This window comes from Mustela nivalis (assembly GCF_964662115.1).
Source record: "Mustela nivalis genome assembly, chromosome: 14".
Classification (NCBI taxonomy): Eukaryota; Metazoa; Chordata; class Mammalia; order Carnivora; family Mustelidae; genus Mustela; species Mustela nivalis.
The window spans coordinates 33,789,923-33,806,928 of NC_139033.1; the positions used below are offsets into that span (position 1 = coordinate 33,789,923).

The following is a 17,006-nucleotide window of genomic DNA, read 5'->3' on the forward strand; positions in this document are numbered from 1 at the left end:
AACCAAAATGGCTCCTTTTTTGTTGAGACGTGCACTTCATTGCTTATATTTTTCATGTTTGATATGGACCAACATGCATCCTTATGCAGGAGAAGAAGGATATTTACCTGATGGTTTCAGGCCTCTCCAAGAACAGACTGCTTGCCTCATATTTTGCTGTTGTTTCTATCCTTTGAGTCATTACTTATTTTGGGTACTGGGTAAGAGCGACAATTCCTGTGGAATCTGATTTGGCAATCTGACCCTCTGTGTTCACTCACCTGGTCTCCATTTTGGAAAATTCATAAAGTGTGGAGCGAGATTCAGGCATCTGTATATTTAAAATTCTCCATGATATATAGCCATGATTGAGAACCACTAATTTTTTTTTAAAAGATTTTATTTATTTGTCAGAGAGAGCAAACAGCGCATGTACTAGTGGGGGGGAGCGGCAGGCAGAGGGAGAATCAGACTCCCCACTGAGCAGGGAGACTGATTTGGGGGCTCAATCCCAGGACCCTGAGATCATGACCTGAGCCAAAGGCAGACACTTAACCCACTGAGCCACTCAGTGGGTTCCCTTGAGAATCACTCTTGAGAATCTTTGTAGTCCTTGGTAACAGCCAGTAATTATAATTGGTGCCACTACAGAATACCAGATATCTTATACCTTCTTTTTAAATTTTTATAACATTTCTAGAAGGTAGGTATTATCTCTTTTAGCAGAAAAGAAAACTAAGAGAAGTCGCTTTCATACAGTTAAATAGCTAATAATATGCAGAACTAATATAAAACCATGTAATATATTGGGTTCAGAATTCTATTTAAAGTTACCAGTGATTGCAGTGTGTGTCCTAAAGCAGTTGAAACTAGGAAACTGCCATTTTGTTGGGAGTAAGAAGTTTCTTCAGTGCATTCATTGTTTTTACATTGCAGGTTAGTGAAATCAATATAGTAGGTTATGACTAGTGTTGAAAGAAAATGAAATAGAACATATGCATGCCAGACTCTCATATGCAGTAAGGGTAAATATTGATGTTACAACTTCTGTTTCAAATATGTGTGTACGTGCACACACACACAGTATATGCATGTGTATGTATTATTTGGTAAAATGTTCCAGATAGATTCCAGTTGGCTGTTCAGAGAGGAATTAAAGGAAAAAGTGACCACTAAGGGCTGGAGAAATGAAATCATTTTAGTTGTGATTCTCCAAGAGTTGGGAAATTTAAGGAAGTACATTAATACCTTTCTCTTCTTGTGACTCTATTTAATGAACACTTCCTATAGCGAGGCGCTGGCTCGCTTACAGATACTGGCTCATTTAATCCTTACAGTATCCCTAGGAGGGTAGGTGCTGTTATCTTGGTTATGCAGGTGAGGAAACTGAGACCTGGATTGGTTAAGTCACTTTCCCAAGATTGGAATCAAGCCTAAGCAGTTTGGTTTCAGGTTCCTGCTGGTAACTGCCACTCCAGGCTGCCTTACCTTACAGGAAATGTATGCAATTGTTTAAAGAAACAAAGCCTTATCTCTTCTTGAAATAGACTAAGCCTGTGATGGCAAACCTTTGACTTCTTAGTAAAGAACAAACACATGCCTATAAAGTTCATTTAAAATTAATTGGAACAATTCTAGGTATAATTAGTGATTTAGTTTTAAAGTTCCCTGGCTCTTTGAAGAGTTGAATTTGTCTTTGGGAAAAAATGCGGTCTTTTCTTCCAGCCAGCCATTCAGCCCATAGAGCCATAACCCTGATGGCAGCTCTCCAAGCTGTAGGCGTAGTTCCCGAGGGGAGAGGCAGCCCCAGCCTCTATGATGAAGCAGTTTTCTACGCCCAGACCTGCGGTGCCATAGCAAATGTTGCAGATGGTGCGGGAGGTCGGGTGATAGAAATAACCAACGGACAGAACCCCTGACAGTCCTGCCTGGTGCCACAGCGAGAGGCAACCCTGCAAGCTTGCCTCAGAGAAGCCTTCCTCAGCAAGTGGAACCTCCTTCTGATTTCCCAGATTGGAAGTTACTGAATTGAGGCAGTAATGGCACTCGCTACTCTGAATGGGACACGGGGCCAATTTTCAGGAGGCAGGAGAACAGATTAAAGGTGTAGATACAGATGGAGAATGAGGAAATTGGGACACACTAGTGAATTATGTAGGTGGTTTTCCTTTCTCTAATCATAATGCTCTCACCTATTATGGGCAGAATAGGCACAATATGCACGCACAAAACTGCCTTCAGTGAACAATAGCTAGTGTTTGTTGGGCTCCTGGCTTACTTGCTTGGCTGAGGACATACTCTGAATGTGGGAGCGATTTGAAGGTAGGGAGGGCACCATGGGCAGGCTTGCTAAATCCGCACACATACTCTAGGAAGGCACAGGAGAGCAGGCTCTTTCCATACCAGCAGAAGCCTATTTCAGTGGCCAAATGGTTTAGTTTCCTGCTTGCCAGAAGTGCTTTGGGCATTTATTAAAAATTTAGGAAATCCCAAATTGTTTAGGTGATGCTAAACATTGTATTTTTCATGTATATGTAACTAAATCTGGAGATTTGGTTTTGGGATTTACTAGTAAATCACAACCAGCTTATATGCCTGACCATGCCATAAAATTTCTAGAAAGGAGATTATGAAAGTCCTAATAATCTTTTTAAAAAGTTAAATGGCCTTTTATCCATAACATTTTAACTTCAGGTGATATATTGATTTGGGGGCAATTTAATATGTGTTTTCTTTACAGGAATATAAATCTCATTTATTTCTAATAAAAATGCAGAAGATGAATTAGCCAAGCAGCATATAACTTGCAAATTATTTTAAAAGAGAATAGCTTTCAGAGGAAAAATAAAGATAAAATGAGCAATTTGGGGAAAGATAACATAGGACAGTAATTTCCAAATGGGTTTATTAAATGATAGCCAAGGATTTGCCTTTTATGTGTTTTCCCCTCTGAGAATCCAGGACTCTGGTATTTCTCTTGAGTCTAGGGACCATTCTTTATTCCTGTCAGATAGTGCAGAGTCAGGAACCCTCTGTCTTGGCAGTCTGAATTGTATTTTGCAGCTGAAAGGCAGAGGGAGAATGATCTCCGATTTGATCAGTGGGATCCTTTGCCCCCTCTGTCTGAATGCTTATCTTGTTATCTCCAGGTCTGTGGGTGTCATCCTGTTCTTGCCAGTTTCTCTCTTAGGACCTAGAGTTCTGCCCCTGGATAAGCCCAGGGGACCTTGCTCTCTGCCTCTGGCCCATTCATTTGTGGATTCCTCCTCACTGGGATCCATTGGAATAAAAAAACCCTCTATTATGTACCTCCCTGATGCTGGCCAACTGATGATTTTCAAAAGCCAGTCATCTGAAGCAGAATTTTCTGTTAGCCAGACAGGATTCCTTAATTTGTGTACCTTGTTTTGCTCCATGGCAGAAGTGGATGTAGGCCTGTTGGTGTTTTGCTTTCATTTCTGCATCTGTTGTGAGATAATTAATGACTTTAGTCTTGAATACTGCACGAACACTATAGGGGTGTGTGTGTGTGTTTTCTGACTGCAGTCTCTTTTGTTTGTCATTTAGCAGTGTGACTCCTAACAACTATATTTCCAGTGCTTACCATGTGGAAGTCCAGATTCAGAATCAGGAAGGAAGATGTGGAATTATCCATTGGATATTTGATTGACTGTTTTAGAAACGGGCTCTATTTTTTTCAAGTTTATGCCTGCTTCATTTCTCTCCCTCCATAAAATTTTCCCCACAGTATCTTTTCCAACATGAACAGATTAACTAATTGATCAGGAGATACATATTTTTTCTTGGCTACTGAAAATACGAATTTATAGAATCTGTTTCATTTATGTTATGGTAGTTTTGAGGTTAATGTGGTTTCACTAACTTCTTCCCTCCTCTTATATATTTGAAAACCTTAAGGTTGAAATATCACTTCTGTAAAGTTGATATAATTCATACCAGAAGGATTAGTTGATTTCTAAAAATCAAATACCAGAATTTAAACAAGATCATTTTAGCCATTTTAATGCCTGCAAATGTCAAATATTTACTAGTTGGTTAGATGAAGCAGATTTCCAATAGTATATTTATTCTCAGGAGAGAAACATCCTTGTTAAACCGAAAAAGCACGTTTTCATTAAATACGAAATAGCACTAGGTGAGGGAAGTACCCATTGATAGGAAAGGCATTTGATAAATTGGGGTGCATTTAAAATGTGTTAGCTGCTCTAAAACCCCAGATCCATTTTGCCATGTGGCTTTCAACAATTAATGTGACAGATGGCCTCAAAACAGCCTTGGAATCCTGATCTTTTGTGTCAAGCTTCAGAGGCTTGGCAGTTGCTCTGGAAGGTTGAGGTGTCAACCTGTCCACCAGCTGTTTGCACTTTGGTTCCAGAGTTGATGGGAGGAAATGGCCATGGCTCTAAGAGCAGTAGCTCTCCTCCATGCCTTGATGGGGAAGCATTTTTTTTTTTTTTTTAAGATTTTATATATTTATTTGACAGAGAGAGAGAGAGAGAGAGAGATAGAGATAGATCACAAGCAGGCAGAGAGAGAGGGGAAGCAGGCTCCCTGCTGAGCAGAGATCCCAATGTGGGGCTCGATCCCAGGACCCTGAGATCATGACCCAAGTTGAAGGCAGAGGCTTAACCCACTGAGTCACCCAGGTGCCATGAGCAAACACAAGCAGAGGGAGCGGCAGAGGGGGAAGCAGACTGCCTGCTGAGCAAGGAGCCCGATTCGGGGCTGAATCCCAGGAACCTGGGATCATGACCTTAAGGCTTAATGGACCTAGCCACCCAGGAGCCCTTCCCCCGCCCCCCACAGTGAAGCATCTTGATTGGAATCTTTAAGTTTGAAACACACGGAGAGACTGGTTTATAGGCTTGAAATAGAAAGCCCTATCTGGCAAGTCCTACATGGCATTGTAGCTGTTGACAGTAGGAGTAGTTTCTGTGTTCTTTTGTAGTGTATGGAAATATATATACTAGAAAAATCAAAGGTTCATAAAAATTCAAAGAATATGCATTGCTCACTTTTGTATTCACTACTGAGATTTGACAGGTTTTTTTTTTTTTTTTTTAGTAGACTTTATGCCAAGCATGGAGCCCAATGTGGGTCTTGAATTCACAACTCTGAGATCAAGACCTGAGCTGAGACCAACAATCAGATGCTTACCTGACTGAGCTACCTGGGTGCCCCAGGATTTGACAGTTTTGTTTTTTTTTTAAAGATTTTATTTATTTATTTGACAGACAGAGATCACAAGTAGGCAGAGAGGCAGGCGGAGAGAGAGGTGGAAGCAGGCTCCCTGTTGAGCAGAGCCCAGTGCAGGGCTCCATCCCAGGACCCTGGGATCGTGACCTGAGCTGAAGGCAGAGGCTTTAACCCACTGAGCCACCCAGGTGCCCTGGATTTGACCATTCTTAACTTTTTGGTATCTTTGTGTCTGTCTGTGCTTTATCTGAATTGGTAGTTGTCAACTGGGGATGATTTTGATCCCCCCATCCCTTCTTCCTCCTGGGACATTTGGCAATATGTGCGACATTTTAAGTTGTTACTATTCAGAGGGTGCTACTGACATTTAGTAGGTTGAGGCCAGAGATGCTGTTAAACATTGTACAATGCCCAGGACAGCCTGTCATGACAAAGAATCCATCCCAAAATGTCAGTAGGGCTATGACTGAAAACTAAGGTAGGGTGTGTGTGTGTGTGTGTGTATGTGTGTGTGCTTGAATGTGCATGCTTCCTTTTTTTGCTAAAGTAATTGATGGTGAGTTGCAGACATAACGATAACTTTACTTCAAAATAACATGAAAAGACTATCTTATTTAAACAAGAAGAACTAAAAAGGAGAGTCTCTAGATATCAAAGAAGCAAAGGGAGAAAGTGCTGGAAAATTAGATACTAGAAAAGGGAAGATTCTAAGGTGTAAGAAAGGTGAAATATGTGGAAAAACCTGATTGAGTTGTTGGTTACATCCGGGTCCTTGGCAGAAATGATCTGGATGGTTGTTCCAATCGCCACATCCTCAGGAACCTCCACAAAATAAAAGCCTGGCTCAAATATGGGGGGCTCATCCACATCTTCCACACTGATGTGCACTGTTGTTGTGTCCTGAAATGGGCCTAGGTTCAGAAAACGCATCTCTAGGTGAGGATTGGCTCCTTCCACTTTTAAGGTGTAACTTTTCTTGCTTTCAAAACTCAGGGGCTGAAAAGTAATGATAGGAAAATTGATTAGCCATGAGCATATATGTCAAGGTTCTGAAGGATCGCCAGTATTGATGGCTTGGGGTAGACTCCCAACTTCATTAAAATGGTGGAAAAGAGGCAAAAGGAAAAACAAGAGGAGTTTTTCCTTTGTTCAGTAGTTCTTGGTCTTAAGGTTATTTTTAATAGAAAATGTAAGGACGATCTGGACACTTCAGAGAGTGTGAAGGCAGCTGGGGTACGAATCTGGAAAAACTCCGTTGCTCTGGGCAGGCTGTACTTGAACCTGCCTACTCTTCAACTAACCTGGTCCATGTGTCTTTAAAGCTGCTTGTTTATCTGAAAGAATGTCATGAGAACTAAGAGTGTGAGTTCAGTTTCACAATATCCAAACTGAGGCCTAGTCTTTTCCATTTGCTTCCCTAAAACAATTCTTTTTCTTTCTTTTCTTTTTTTTTTTAGATTTGGTTTGTTCATTTGTGAGAGAGAGACAGAGAAGCAGGGAGGGGGAAAAGCAGAAGCAGACTGAGCTGGGACACCACCTCCAGCACCCCCTGCCCCCCCCGGCCTTGGGGCTCCATTCTGGCACCTGGAAATCATGACCTAAGACCAAGGCAGACGTTTAGCCATATGAGCCACCCATTGTCCCTATAAAAAAAATTCTCTGGTACAAAGCAGTAGTGATTTTTTTTAAAGAAACTACTATAAGCACCTTACCAGGGTTCTTAGAGTACCGTGTCAGATCAATGTTTGTGTATTAAGTTTACCATAGATGCTCTCTTTTAAAAATCTCTTTTAAAGGCCTAATCCAATGCCTCATTTTACAATTGAAGAGACTGGAGACAGAAGGCTTCAAATACTGGAGCTTTAGTTCCATGGTTCTTGGAACTTAGTGCATGGTTCCACAGTGTCAAAGTAGAAATGCTTATATAGATTTTTAAATTCCTCATTCAAAGGTCGTCTATAAACCTTTGACTTTTTGTAGTAAAATTCCATGTCATACATAAAATTTTTTGGTTGCTTCTTTTTTTTTTTTTTTTAATCTGTTCCTACCTTAAAAATATTTTATGCCAAAATAAATACAATTTTGGGATAGAAACTGAACTCGAGTGATATCTCTTAAGAACAATCCATTCATTTTTAAAAAAAATTATTTATTTATTTTTAAAGATTTTATTTATCCATTTGGCAGAGAGAGAAATCACAAGTAGGTAGAGCGGCAGGCAGAGAGAGAGGGAAGCAGGCGCCCCGCTGAGCAGAGAGCCAGATGCGGGGCTCGATCCCAGGACCCTGAGATCATGATCTGAGCTGAAGGCAGAGGCTTAACCCACTGAGCCACCCAGGTGCCCCTCATTTCTTTTTTTAAGCTGACAAAATGTCTAAATGTTTTGAGCAACATTTACCTCAGAACATCATCAATAATAATAAAAAAATCATGGAAAGTTAATTCTTTAAGATACTTACAGTGGATAGCAAAGCAGTTACTAAAGCTTAGAAGTCACATATCCACTTGGTAGTGAGTTAAATTTTTCTAACTAAATATTCACTGGTGCTTTTTTTTTTCCCATAAAATATGCTGAATGTCAGCACATTTTTAGGTTAGAAAGAGGCATGTGTCCATTTAATTAACTGCTTTGCTTTTGAGAAACAAATAGCAGTAGAAGTTCCTTTAACTAAATTAGGCATTTTCAAATTCTAACAAAAAGTTTTTGTGTAGTTGCTCTTTGGTTATTACTTGTTTTGCATTAGTTTCACCCTAAATTGTATTTCTTGTTTCCTGGAATCAGCCATTCCCGTTTAAGCAGCCATTTTACCAGTCTTACTGTCTCCCTAGTTTTTAGTCAGAAGGCAAGGTTTTTGGGGTACCTCACTGACTCAGATGGGTAGAGCATATGACTCTTAATCTCAGGATTGTGAATTTGAGCCCCACATTGGGTATAAAGATTAACAAAAAATAAATTAAAAAAATAAGTTATAAAAAGGCAAGGTATTATTAACAGGGAAATCTGCCACTCAGACTATGATACACTTGAAGGAATAGTTTTACCAATTTATTTATATTTACTCTCTAAATTTAGACATTCATTGTTCTCTGGTAAATTATATTATGTTTTCCTAAAATTCTTTCCTTAAATATGGGTAACCCAGAGTGGGCACTGTTGTTTATATTAGGTTTGTTCTAGGTAAAGTTTGTTTTCCCCTTAATATTAAGTCATTTTCCTAACTTGGTATAAATTTTGTATTTTTTAATTTGAGGTTACATTAAAATTAATCCTTTTAGTATAAAGTTTAGCATATTTTGGCAAATTATGTAGTCATATCTCCACCATGATAAGATACAGAACAGTTCTGTCTCTGCCATTACCCCGTGCCCTGTGCCCCTTTGTCAGCCCCTTCCCATTGGCAACCAATGATCTATGCTCTGTCCCTATTATAAAAATGTCATATAAATGGAACCATTCAATATATACTTTTTCGAATCTTTTACTTGGACGATGTATTTAAAATTCATCCATGTCTTTTTGTGAATGAATAGTTTGTCCCTTTCTATTGCCAAGTACTATTTACTGTATGGGTATACCACAGTTTATTTATCCATTCTCTGCTAGAGATACATTTCAGTTGTTTCTAGTTTGTTCGTTATGAATAAAGCTGCCATGAACATTTGCATACAGGTTTTTCTTTGAACATAGATTTTTATTTAACTTGGGTAGAGACCTAGGAATGGGATTATATGTTTAGGTGTGTTTTTAACTTTATAAGAAACTTCCACACCAGTTTTTAAAGTGGATGTACCGGTTTCCCACCAGGAATGTATGAAAGTTCTAGTTGTTCAACGTCTTTGTCGTTATTTGATTTCATCAGTTTTTCTGATTTATTCATTGTAGTGGGTATGAAGTAGTATCTCATTGTGGTTTTGATTTGCATTTCCCTAATGCTTAATGATATTCAGTGTTTTTATGTATCTTCTTGAAGAGTTGTTCATGTATTCTGTATTCAAGTCCTTTATCAGACATGTGTTTGCAAATATTTATTTCCAATCTGTGATTTGTTTTAACAGTACTTTTGAAGAGCAAAAACTCTTAATTTTGATGAAATCTTATTTATCACTTTCTTAATCTGTGATTTGTTAATTTTTTAATTTTGATGAAATCTTATTTATCACTTTCTCAATCTGTGATTTGTTTTAACAGTGCTTTTGAAGAGCAGAAACTCTTAATTTTGATGAAATCTTATTTATCACTTTCTTATTGGTATTATCATGTCAGATCTAAGAAATCTTTGCCTAGAGAGGGTCACACAGATTTTCTTCCATGTTTCCTTATGGAAATTTTATAGTTTTAGTATATTGCATATTGGTAGATATATGATCCATTTTGAACTTATTTTTATGAGATATGAAATGGTTTTTTTTACATATGGATATCCAGTTGTTCCAACACTAACTGTGGAAGAGACTAAAGTGAGTTTTTAATTATTAAAAAATAAGTTACCTAGTGATGATTATATTAAGATTATTGTCTCTCTCACCTAACACCTAAATAATTTTATTATTTAAAATCCAAAGAAAACATTGTCCTAAATACTCTAAGCTTTAAATTGCTCACAACTGAAATATGAGTTTAACTTTTTTTTTTTTTAAAGATTTATTTATTTATTTATTTGACAGAGAGAGAGATCACAAGCCAGCAGAGAGGCAGGCAGAGAGAGAGAGGAGGAAGCAGGCTCCCTGCTGAGCAGAGAGCCCGATGCGGGCCTCGATCCCAGGACCCTGAGATCATGACCTGAGCCGAAGGCAGCGGCTTAACCCACTGAGCCACCCAGGCGCCCAAGTTTAACTTTTTTTTCATGAAAAGTTTTTGTACTTATTTTTTAAAATCAAAGAATTGTTTGTTTCCATAGTCATAATAGTAAATCCAGGAATAGTATCTCAAAACCTAAATTCCAAATTCAACAATTTCCTAGAGTTAGAGCACATAAAGAAGAGACATTATATTCTTAAAAATTGAGTCACAAAAATTGTGGCAAAAACTAGTAATATGCAATTTTTTTAAAGCAGTTTTAATTATTCCTTCTTTTGTTTCCATAGTACTTTGTCATACTTACATTATGGTTCTTTTTATTCTGTTTTACAAATATTTCTTTCTTTGTTGGTCCCTTTCACAGACTCAAGGACAAAAACTATGAATTAAGTTTTTATTTCCCTGCGCCTAGCAAAGGTCTAAAACCCAAATGCAGCAACAAAATGTTACCTTGAGTTGGACAAAAAAGCTTTTCAGTCCAACTATTAACAAGTCCTGGTTGGGTGATAATATATACAGATTTTATGTTACAATATTTCAGTGATTTTTAAGGGGTGCATCTTTTCATATTTTGACATTTTGGAGCTAGGATTGCTTCTCCAGTTGATGACGTCTTACAGTTGCTTACGCCCAACAGGAGAGAGGGTGCAGTTGAGTTCTGCACATTATGGGTACCACATGTGTCGAACTTCATTGCCTTCTAAAATGTCTTCAGAAAGATTGTACTATGATTTGACATTGAAACAAAAAGTGTTATGTGGGCAGAATGGCATGGAAACAACAGTAGGGAGTAAATCTGCTATTAGTGAAGCACATATGTCTGTGTCAACTAGAGCTTTTTCAAAAACTATAAACTAGGGAAGAAGAAGGCCTTGTATCATTTAAATTGCAAGAGTTTTTTTTTTTTCTTTTTTAAAGTAGTATATAAAAGAATGATGCAATTTACATTTCATGGGCATCTTAGATTTGATGAAATATAGAAGTTTTGCTCTTTGTGGACTATTTAAGAGGAAAAGGAAGTAAAAACAGTTGCTTCTTGTATGCTCGGAGATGGAAGATATGCTGAAGACTGGAATATGGCCTAACAGCATGCTCATCTAAAATAAAGAGCAATCTTCAAAATATATATTTCAAGTTATCTTTCAAGCATTTGACTTAAGAGACTGAAAATCAATTGATTGATTACTTAAAAGCCAAAAAGACCCAAGGTACTGGGTAGTAATCAGTATGGTTTTATGAAGACCCAATTATATCAATTCAACTTAATTTTTCTTTTTGAAAAAGTATGTGCTTTTTAGACAAATAATAGGGCTTAGGGAAATAAATCAAAAGAAGAACTTCCGTTTCAATTTTATACAACATTATTAATGACAAAGTAGAAGATGGGCGTGGATCAGGCATCTGAGTGAATGTTCCAAAAGTATAGACTGAAGCAGTCAATAGCCTCAAGTATTTATAATATTTGACTTGTCTATCCACCCAACTTATTGACCTCTTTTTAATTCCATTTTCTCTCACTTCCCAAGTTCAGAAGAGAAATCCATATGACCTTGGCAAACTGATTGTTGTTTTGATTAAACGTGGATATAGTTTAATGACAGTGAGGGACAGTGGTATGTCTTATTAGGTTTAATCTTTTCTCCACATAAGGGAGCTGGGGAAAACAACATTTTGAAGTTCCTTTCAGATACAAAATTGTGATAGTTAATATTTTAAAAATGAATGGCTTGTAATAATGTCTAAGCTATATTCTAATAATTTGACATAAATTAATGTTTAGAATTATATATTAAAATACAAAATAGCATTTAAAATATATTGAGAATCCCAAAAGCTCTTTTTCTGATTGCTTAATTGTTTTAAAGAAAATTTTTGCATTAAAGAAACAGTGATTATCTGAAGCATTTTATCTTCAATACAACGATAATTATCTTTGAGTATTTACCTTGCTTACAGTTATCAGTCATGGTAAGCAGTGTCTTATTATCTGTTTACTTGAGGCATACCACATGAAAGGAGTATGTTCTTAATCCTATGTCATATACCAAATTGGTATTATTCTAGTCATCTTTTATATTTCTAACATGTTATTAACTCTCAAGGGATGAGAATAAGAAACTGCAGTATTTAAATTACATTCAGATTTATTTGTTTGTGAAATTATTATCGGCATTTTATACTGTTTTGAGGTCATCATGTGCTGCCTTGTAAAGATTTCTGGTTGGTGGAATGCTGAATCTGTGTTCTTTTGCTGTATTGGTATATTGCTTAAGTGAATACAGGGCAAATAGGTGAACTCGTGCCTTTTAAAGCAGTGTTAATTCAACTCTGTGGAATAGCATATAGTCAAGTTGTTATTAAACACATTAACTTGTGCTCCATTTTAAGTTATGAACATTGCTTTCATCATGATCATCAGTGATCTCCATGTTCCTAAAGTTTGTGGTCAGTTTTCAATGGTCTCATAAGAATTTCAGTAGCATTTGTCTTTCCCTTCTCCTGGAGATGGCTTTTCATGCCTTCCAGAACACTACACTCCCTTAATTCTCTTCCTGTTTCCCTGATCTCTCCTTCTCAGTCTCCTTGCTGTCCTTTGCTCTTCTCTCTGACCTCTTCATGTTGGGATGCTGTGGGGCTCATGTCACTGTCTTCTCTGTCTGTGCTCAGGCCCTTGGAATGTCATTTTCTTGTATTTGCTTTAAGTACCGTTTCTATGCTTGTGACTCTCAAATTTCTATTTCCAACTCAGAACTCTTCTCCATGCCCCACACTCCTATAACCAGCAGCTCCTGCACATCTCCACTGGGGTAGCATGTCCAGAACTTACTCCTACTATTTGCCACCTTGCAGACTCCCATCTCAGAGACCGCTCTCTTCTGGTTGCTCAGTTCACCTCTCCTTCATGTCCTCTTCAATCTGTTCGGAAATCCCCTTGACTCTACTTTCAAAATATATCTAGATTTCGATTGCTTCTCACTATCTCCATTCCTACTGCCCTAGGCCACACTACTGTCATCTACCTCGATGATCTCGTCTCAGCTGGTGTGCCTGTTCCCATCCTTGCTCCCCTTTTATGGTCTTTTCTCAACACAGCCGACAGAGTAATTATAAAGAAAGTCCAGTTATGTTGTATGTTTTATTTTTTAAAGATTTATTTATTTTATGGAGGGAGAGAGATTGCCAGAGCATGAATGGGGGGAAGGGCAAAGGGAGAGGGAGAGAAACAGACACCCTGCTGAATGTGGGGCTCGATCTCACAACCTTGAGATCATGACCTGAGCCAAAATCAGGAGTTAGATGCTTAATGGTCTTATCCACTTAGATTTTAAAGCCCTCCCTGGTTTACTCAGAGGAAAAAGTACTTAACAGCAGCCCATAAGGTCCTATGCAGTTTGGCTCCTTTGTTACTTCTCTGAATTTTTTCATCTATGGGTCTTCCCCTCCACTTAGCCTTATCAACCCCCTTGTTGCTTTTGAAACAAACTAGGCAGAGACCCATCTCTCGGCCTTGGCACCGGTTGTCCCTTTGCCTGGAACACTTTTCCACAGTATCTCTGTGCCCATTCCCTTGTCTTCAGGGCTGCATGTGTAGTTCTCACTGAAAGTCGTTTGTAGGGCACCTCCCAGGATTCTGCGTTGTCAGGCTGCCCAGCTCTGTGCTGTGACTCTACCCACTTTAAATCTTTGTATAAATGTCACTTCTCTGTGAAGCTAATCCCAAGCACCCAGTTTAAAATTTGAAGTCGTGTTGGCTTTTCTGATAATCACTTTTGTTCTGTTTTACCCCTCCCCACTGTAACACTTAGCACTTTCTGGTATATTACTTTGTTGATTTACTTGCTATTTTGATTGTCTTCTTCCCTTTATTAGAATGTAAGCTCCATGAAGGCAGATATTTTTGGTTGTTTTATTTATTCTCTACATTAAATGCCTAGAATAATACATGGCACATAGGGAGATGCTCAGTCAGTATTTGTTGAATAAATAATTTAATATACCTTGGGTTTTTAGATCTATTTAAAATAGAGAAAGAAGATTAAATCAATGGGTTTTTAAAGTTCATCACATATGTACTTACGAAGATATTAAAACTTCGATTTTTTAAGGTTTTATCTTCCATACCAGTATATCCATATGTGCTTTATGCCACCAAAAAATTGATAGCTTACATTAAAAAAACTTGGTAATTTATGAAGCAAAGGAGTTTCAAGTGATAATACTACCCAGCAGCTATGTTTGATGAAGCTTTTCCAAGTCTAATTAGCTTCTATGGATCTTATAGTAGCAATTAAAAAATCTTTGTGTTATTTATTGATTCATAAATAATATTATAGCTTGCTTTATTCTTATTTATGGTATACTACAGTAAAAAATGACTGTTGTTCAACTGCAAATATTGATCAAGTCATTAACATCATTAGTGAATTAAGCTACAATAATTTTTTAAGTGGTTAACTAGTGAGCTAGGAGAAAGGACATATTTATAATATATTTTTATTATGACATGATACCCTCTCTGTAAAATGATGACACAGCCAGTTTTACATGTGAGCAAAAGAAGTAAGAGTTTTTTGTTTTTTTTTCAAAGGAGAATGTTTATCAAAGGATTTGAAGCAATGTGTATTAATAGTACAACAGTCCTTACTAACATCTCATATATATTCAAAGCCTCCATTAACATGATTTGGAAAGAGGAGTTGGATTACCTTCTTCACAGTTATGATGCCAACTTGGAAATTGGGATCTGTGTTAATGTCAAAGGCATCTGCACCATCTCCATCCACAATGGTGTATTTCATCTCGGCATTGATTCCTTCGTCCAAGTCCTTGGCAAACACTCTACCCACAGTGGCGCTGACTGGAGCCGATTCCAACACACTCATCTGATAATGTTCTGTGGAGAAAGGTCAGAACATGCATTCTTGTAATCTGTTGCTATAGAAAATGCCTCGGCGGTGTCAAATCATATCAGGCCTGCTGGAACAGACGTCTTTCTCTTGGTTCAAGAATTAAAGCTTGGGTTTTACAGAAGAAAATCTGAGATCCGAAGAGGCTGAGCAGATAGTATGAGGTCTTAGCCTTTACTAGATGTTTGATAAGGACAGGCCAAAAAGGCATGACCTAATCCTAAGAATAGGACAAAATAAAAACAAAAATATTTCTTATCTCAATGAATCCACCTTCAGAGTGGAAGGAATTACCTTGCTTTCCAATCTTTCAGTCCCTCCTAGTGAACTATCTCCCCAAATGTTAATTCATTCTGAGAAAGAAAAAACATTGTGATTGCAAAGAACATACTTATTCTGTTTCGACTTGAAATGCCCACATTTTCCTTTGCGGCCAAGCCAGTGTATAGAGTTTTCACCTCTGCGGCCGCCTGCCCAGATTTAGTGGCCATCACTGATCTGTAAAGGAGGAATAGCCACAGAGAGCAAGTTCCCTCCAGTTCCACATGTTGTCCGTCTGTATGTCCTTGCACTTGCTTCTGCCCAGTGGAAATCTCTGTTGTTTCTTGTTCTCTTGTTCCAGAACAGAAAACCCTGAAAGTTCTCACAAAACATAAGAATGTCTTTCTTCTCAGCTTCACAATTAAATTTAGAGTTGTGTCTTTACTCACGTTCCTTCTCTGGGGCTCAGCTTTTTGACATTCTTCATTATTTTGTCAATCAAAATGTGACTGACTAAATAACATAGAAAATCACATAATCATATTTTCAATATGTTCATGGTCTCTTTTATTCTAATGTGTATTGCAAGCTACAGGGAAGCCTGGGGTGAGGGCTTGAGTTTCATGAAGATTTGGGGAAGTTGACAGCACCCAACCAGGTCACAGCACCTTCCCTTGCACAGGAGAAGAAATAATGCCTGTTCCTGGCAAATTTGAGCCAGAAATTGCTAATGTCTGTACTAAGCTGGCAGGCACTTGGATTTCATAATCTCTTTCCATTCTCTTCCAAAATTGTTGATGGATTAGACTTTGTTATTATAGAACTTATAGGAAAAATAAACAAGTGTCTTTCCCACACCAGGAAAGCTCTGTGTTCTGTGTTTAAAAAAGCATATACATGTGATTCTACATGTGATGCACTGTATTAGATCTGAGATCTTGATATTCCATTACATTTGGTTCAGTTACAGGTAACTAAGCTTGTTCAATATAAATAGTAGGGGTGTCATTTTGCCAACATCCCATGATCATTTATGTTAATATTTATAAAAAGGAAGGAAAATTGAATTTTTAAAATAAGCAATCAGAAGATAGTAAAGCAGAGAGTTTATCCAAGGTAGTTTTGTGGAATAGTGAGATCATTTAAACTTTGTTTTAACAAACAGATGGGGAGATACTTAATGGTGAGATAAAGACAATTTTTTAAAAGTCCAAAAATAATTACAATTTTAGGAGAAGCAGAGATGATGCGCAAAAAATGCTTGCAGGCAGATTACTTTTATGCATTTACATTTCATCTTCTGTGCAGCACAGTCATGCTCTATGCTAGATTCCCCATTATCTTGAAAAAGTGGTAACTCGAAATGTTTGCTTTAGAATGGGTTAAGATGTTGGTTTGTGGAGCAGGACCAAAACCCTGGTTAGCGTTGTGTTATGCGGTTGTAAAGTTGTCGTGTCTGGGGTGGTGTGATTTTCCTGCAGTTTGTCCAAATCCACATACTTATGAGCTATGTAGTAACTTGCTGCTTTTGCTCTTTCTGTCTTCATCAGAGGTACTGTCGAGTGTCAAATTTAAAAAGCCAAATATTCAGGAATATTCAGGGATATTCAGGAATCTGTAATGTGCAGTGTGTGCAGTGTGAGCCATTCATGAAGTAATAAACGTACACAAAGGAAGAAACCAGTCCGTGTGGCATTTCACAAACTGTTCTGTGATGCCCCGCTGTCCTGTAGAACTCATCAGTTTAGTAGCTACTTGGTTGTACCACTTGTGAAATACGTACCTAGTATTCTGCCTTTTTGTTTTATGAAATGTCATGGAGTCTCTGTGTATACAGTTGTATG

At 37.8% G+C, this 17,006-nt stretch overlaps 1 protein-coding gene across 2 annotated transcripts in view; it reads right to left on the minus strand.

The window, feature by feature from the left end:
- CDH20 (cadherin 20) overlaps nt 1-17,006 on the minus strand; it is a 204,536-nt gene that overhangs the window by 18,492 nt on the left and 169,038 nt on the right. For both annotated transcript variants that reach the window (XM_082699384.1, XM_082699385.1), the window contains exons 6-7: nt 14,701-14,888; nt 5,939-6,192 (exon numbers count right to left, since the gene is read on the minus strand). In XM_082699384.1, the coding sequence (XP_082555510.1) occupies nt 5,939-6,192; nt 14,701-14,888 (442 nt within the window). The remainder of the gene's footprint in view (nt 1-5,938; nt 6,193-14,700; nt 14,889-17,006) is intronic.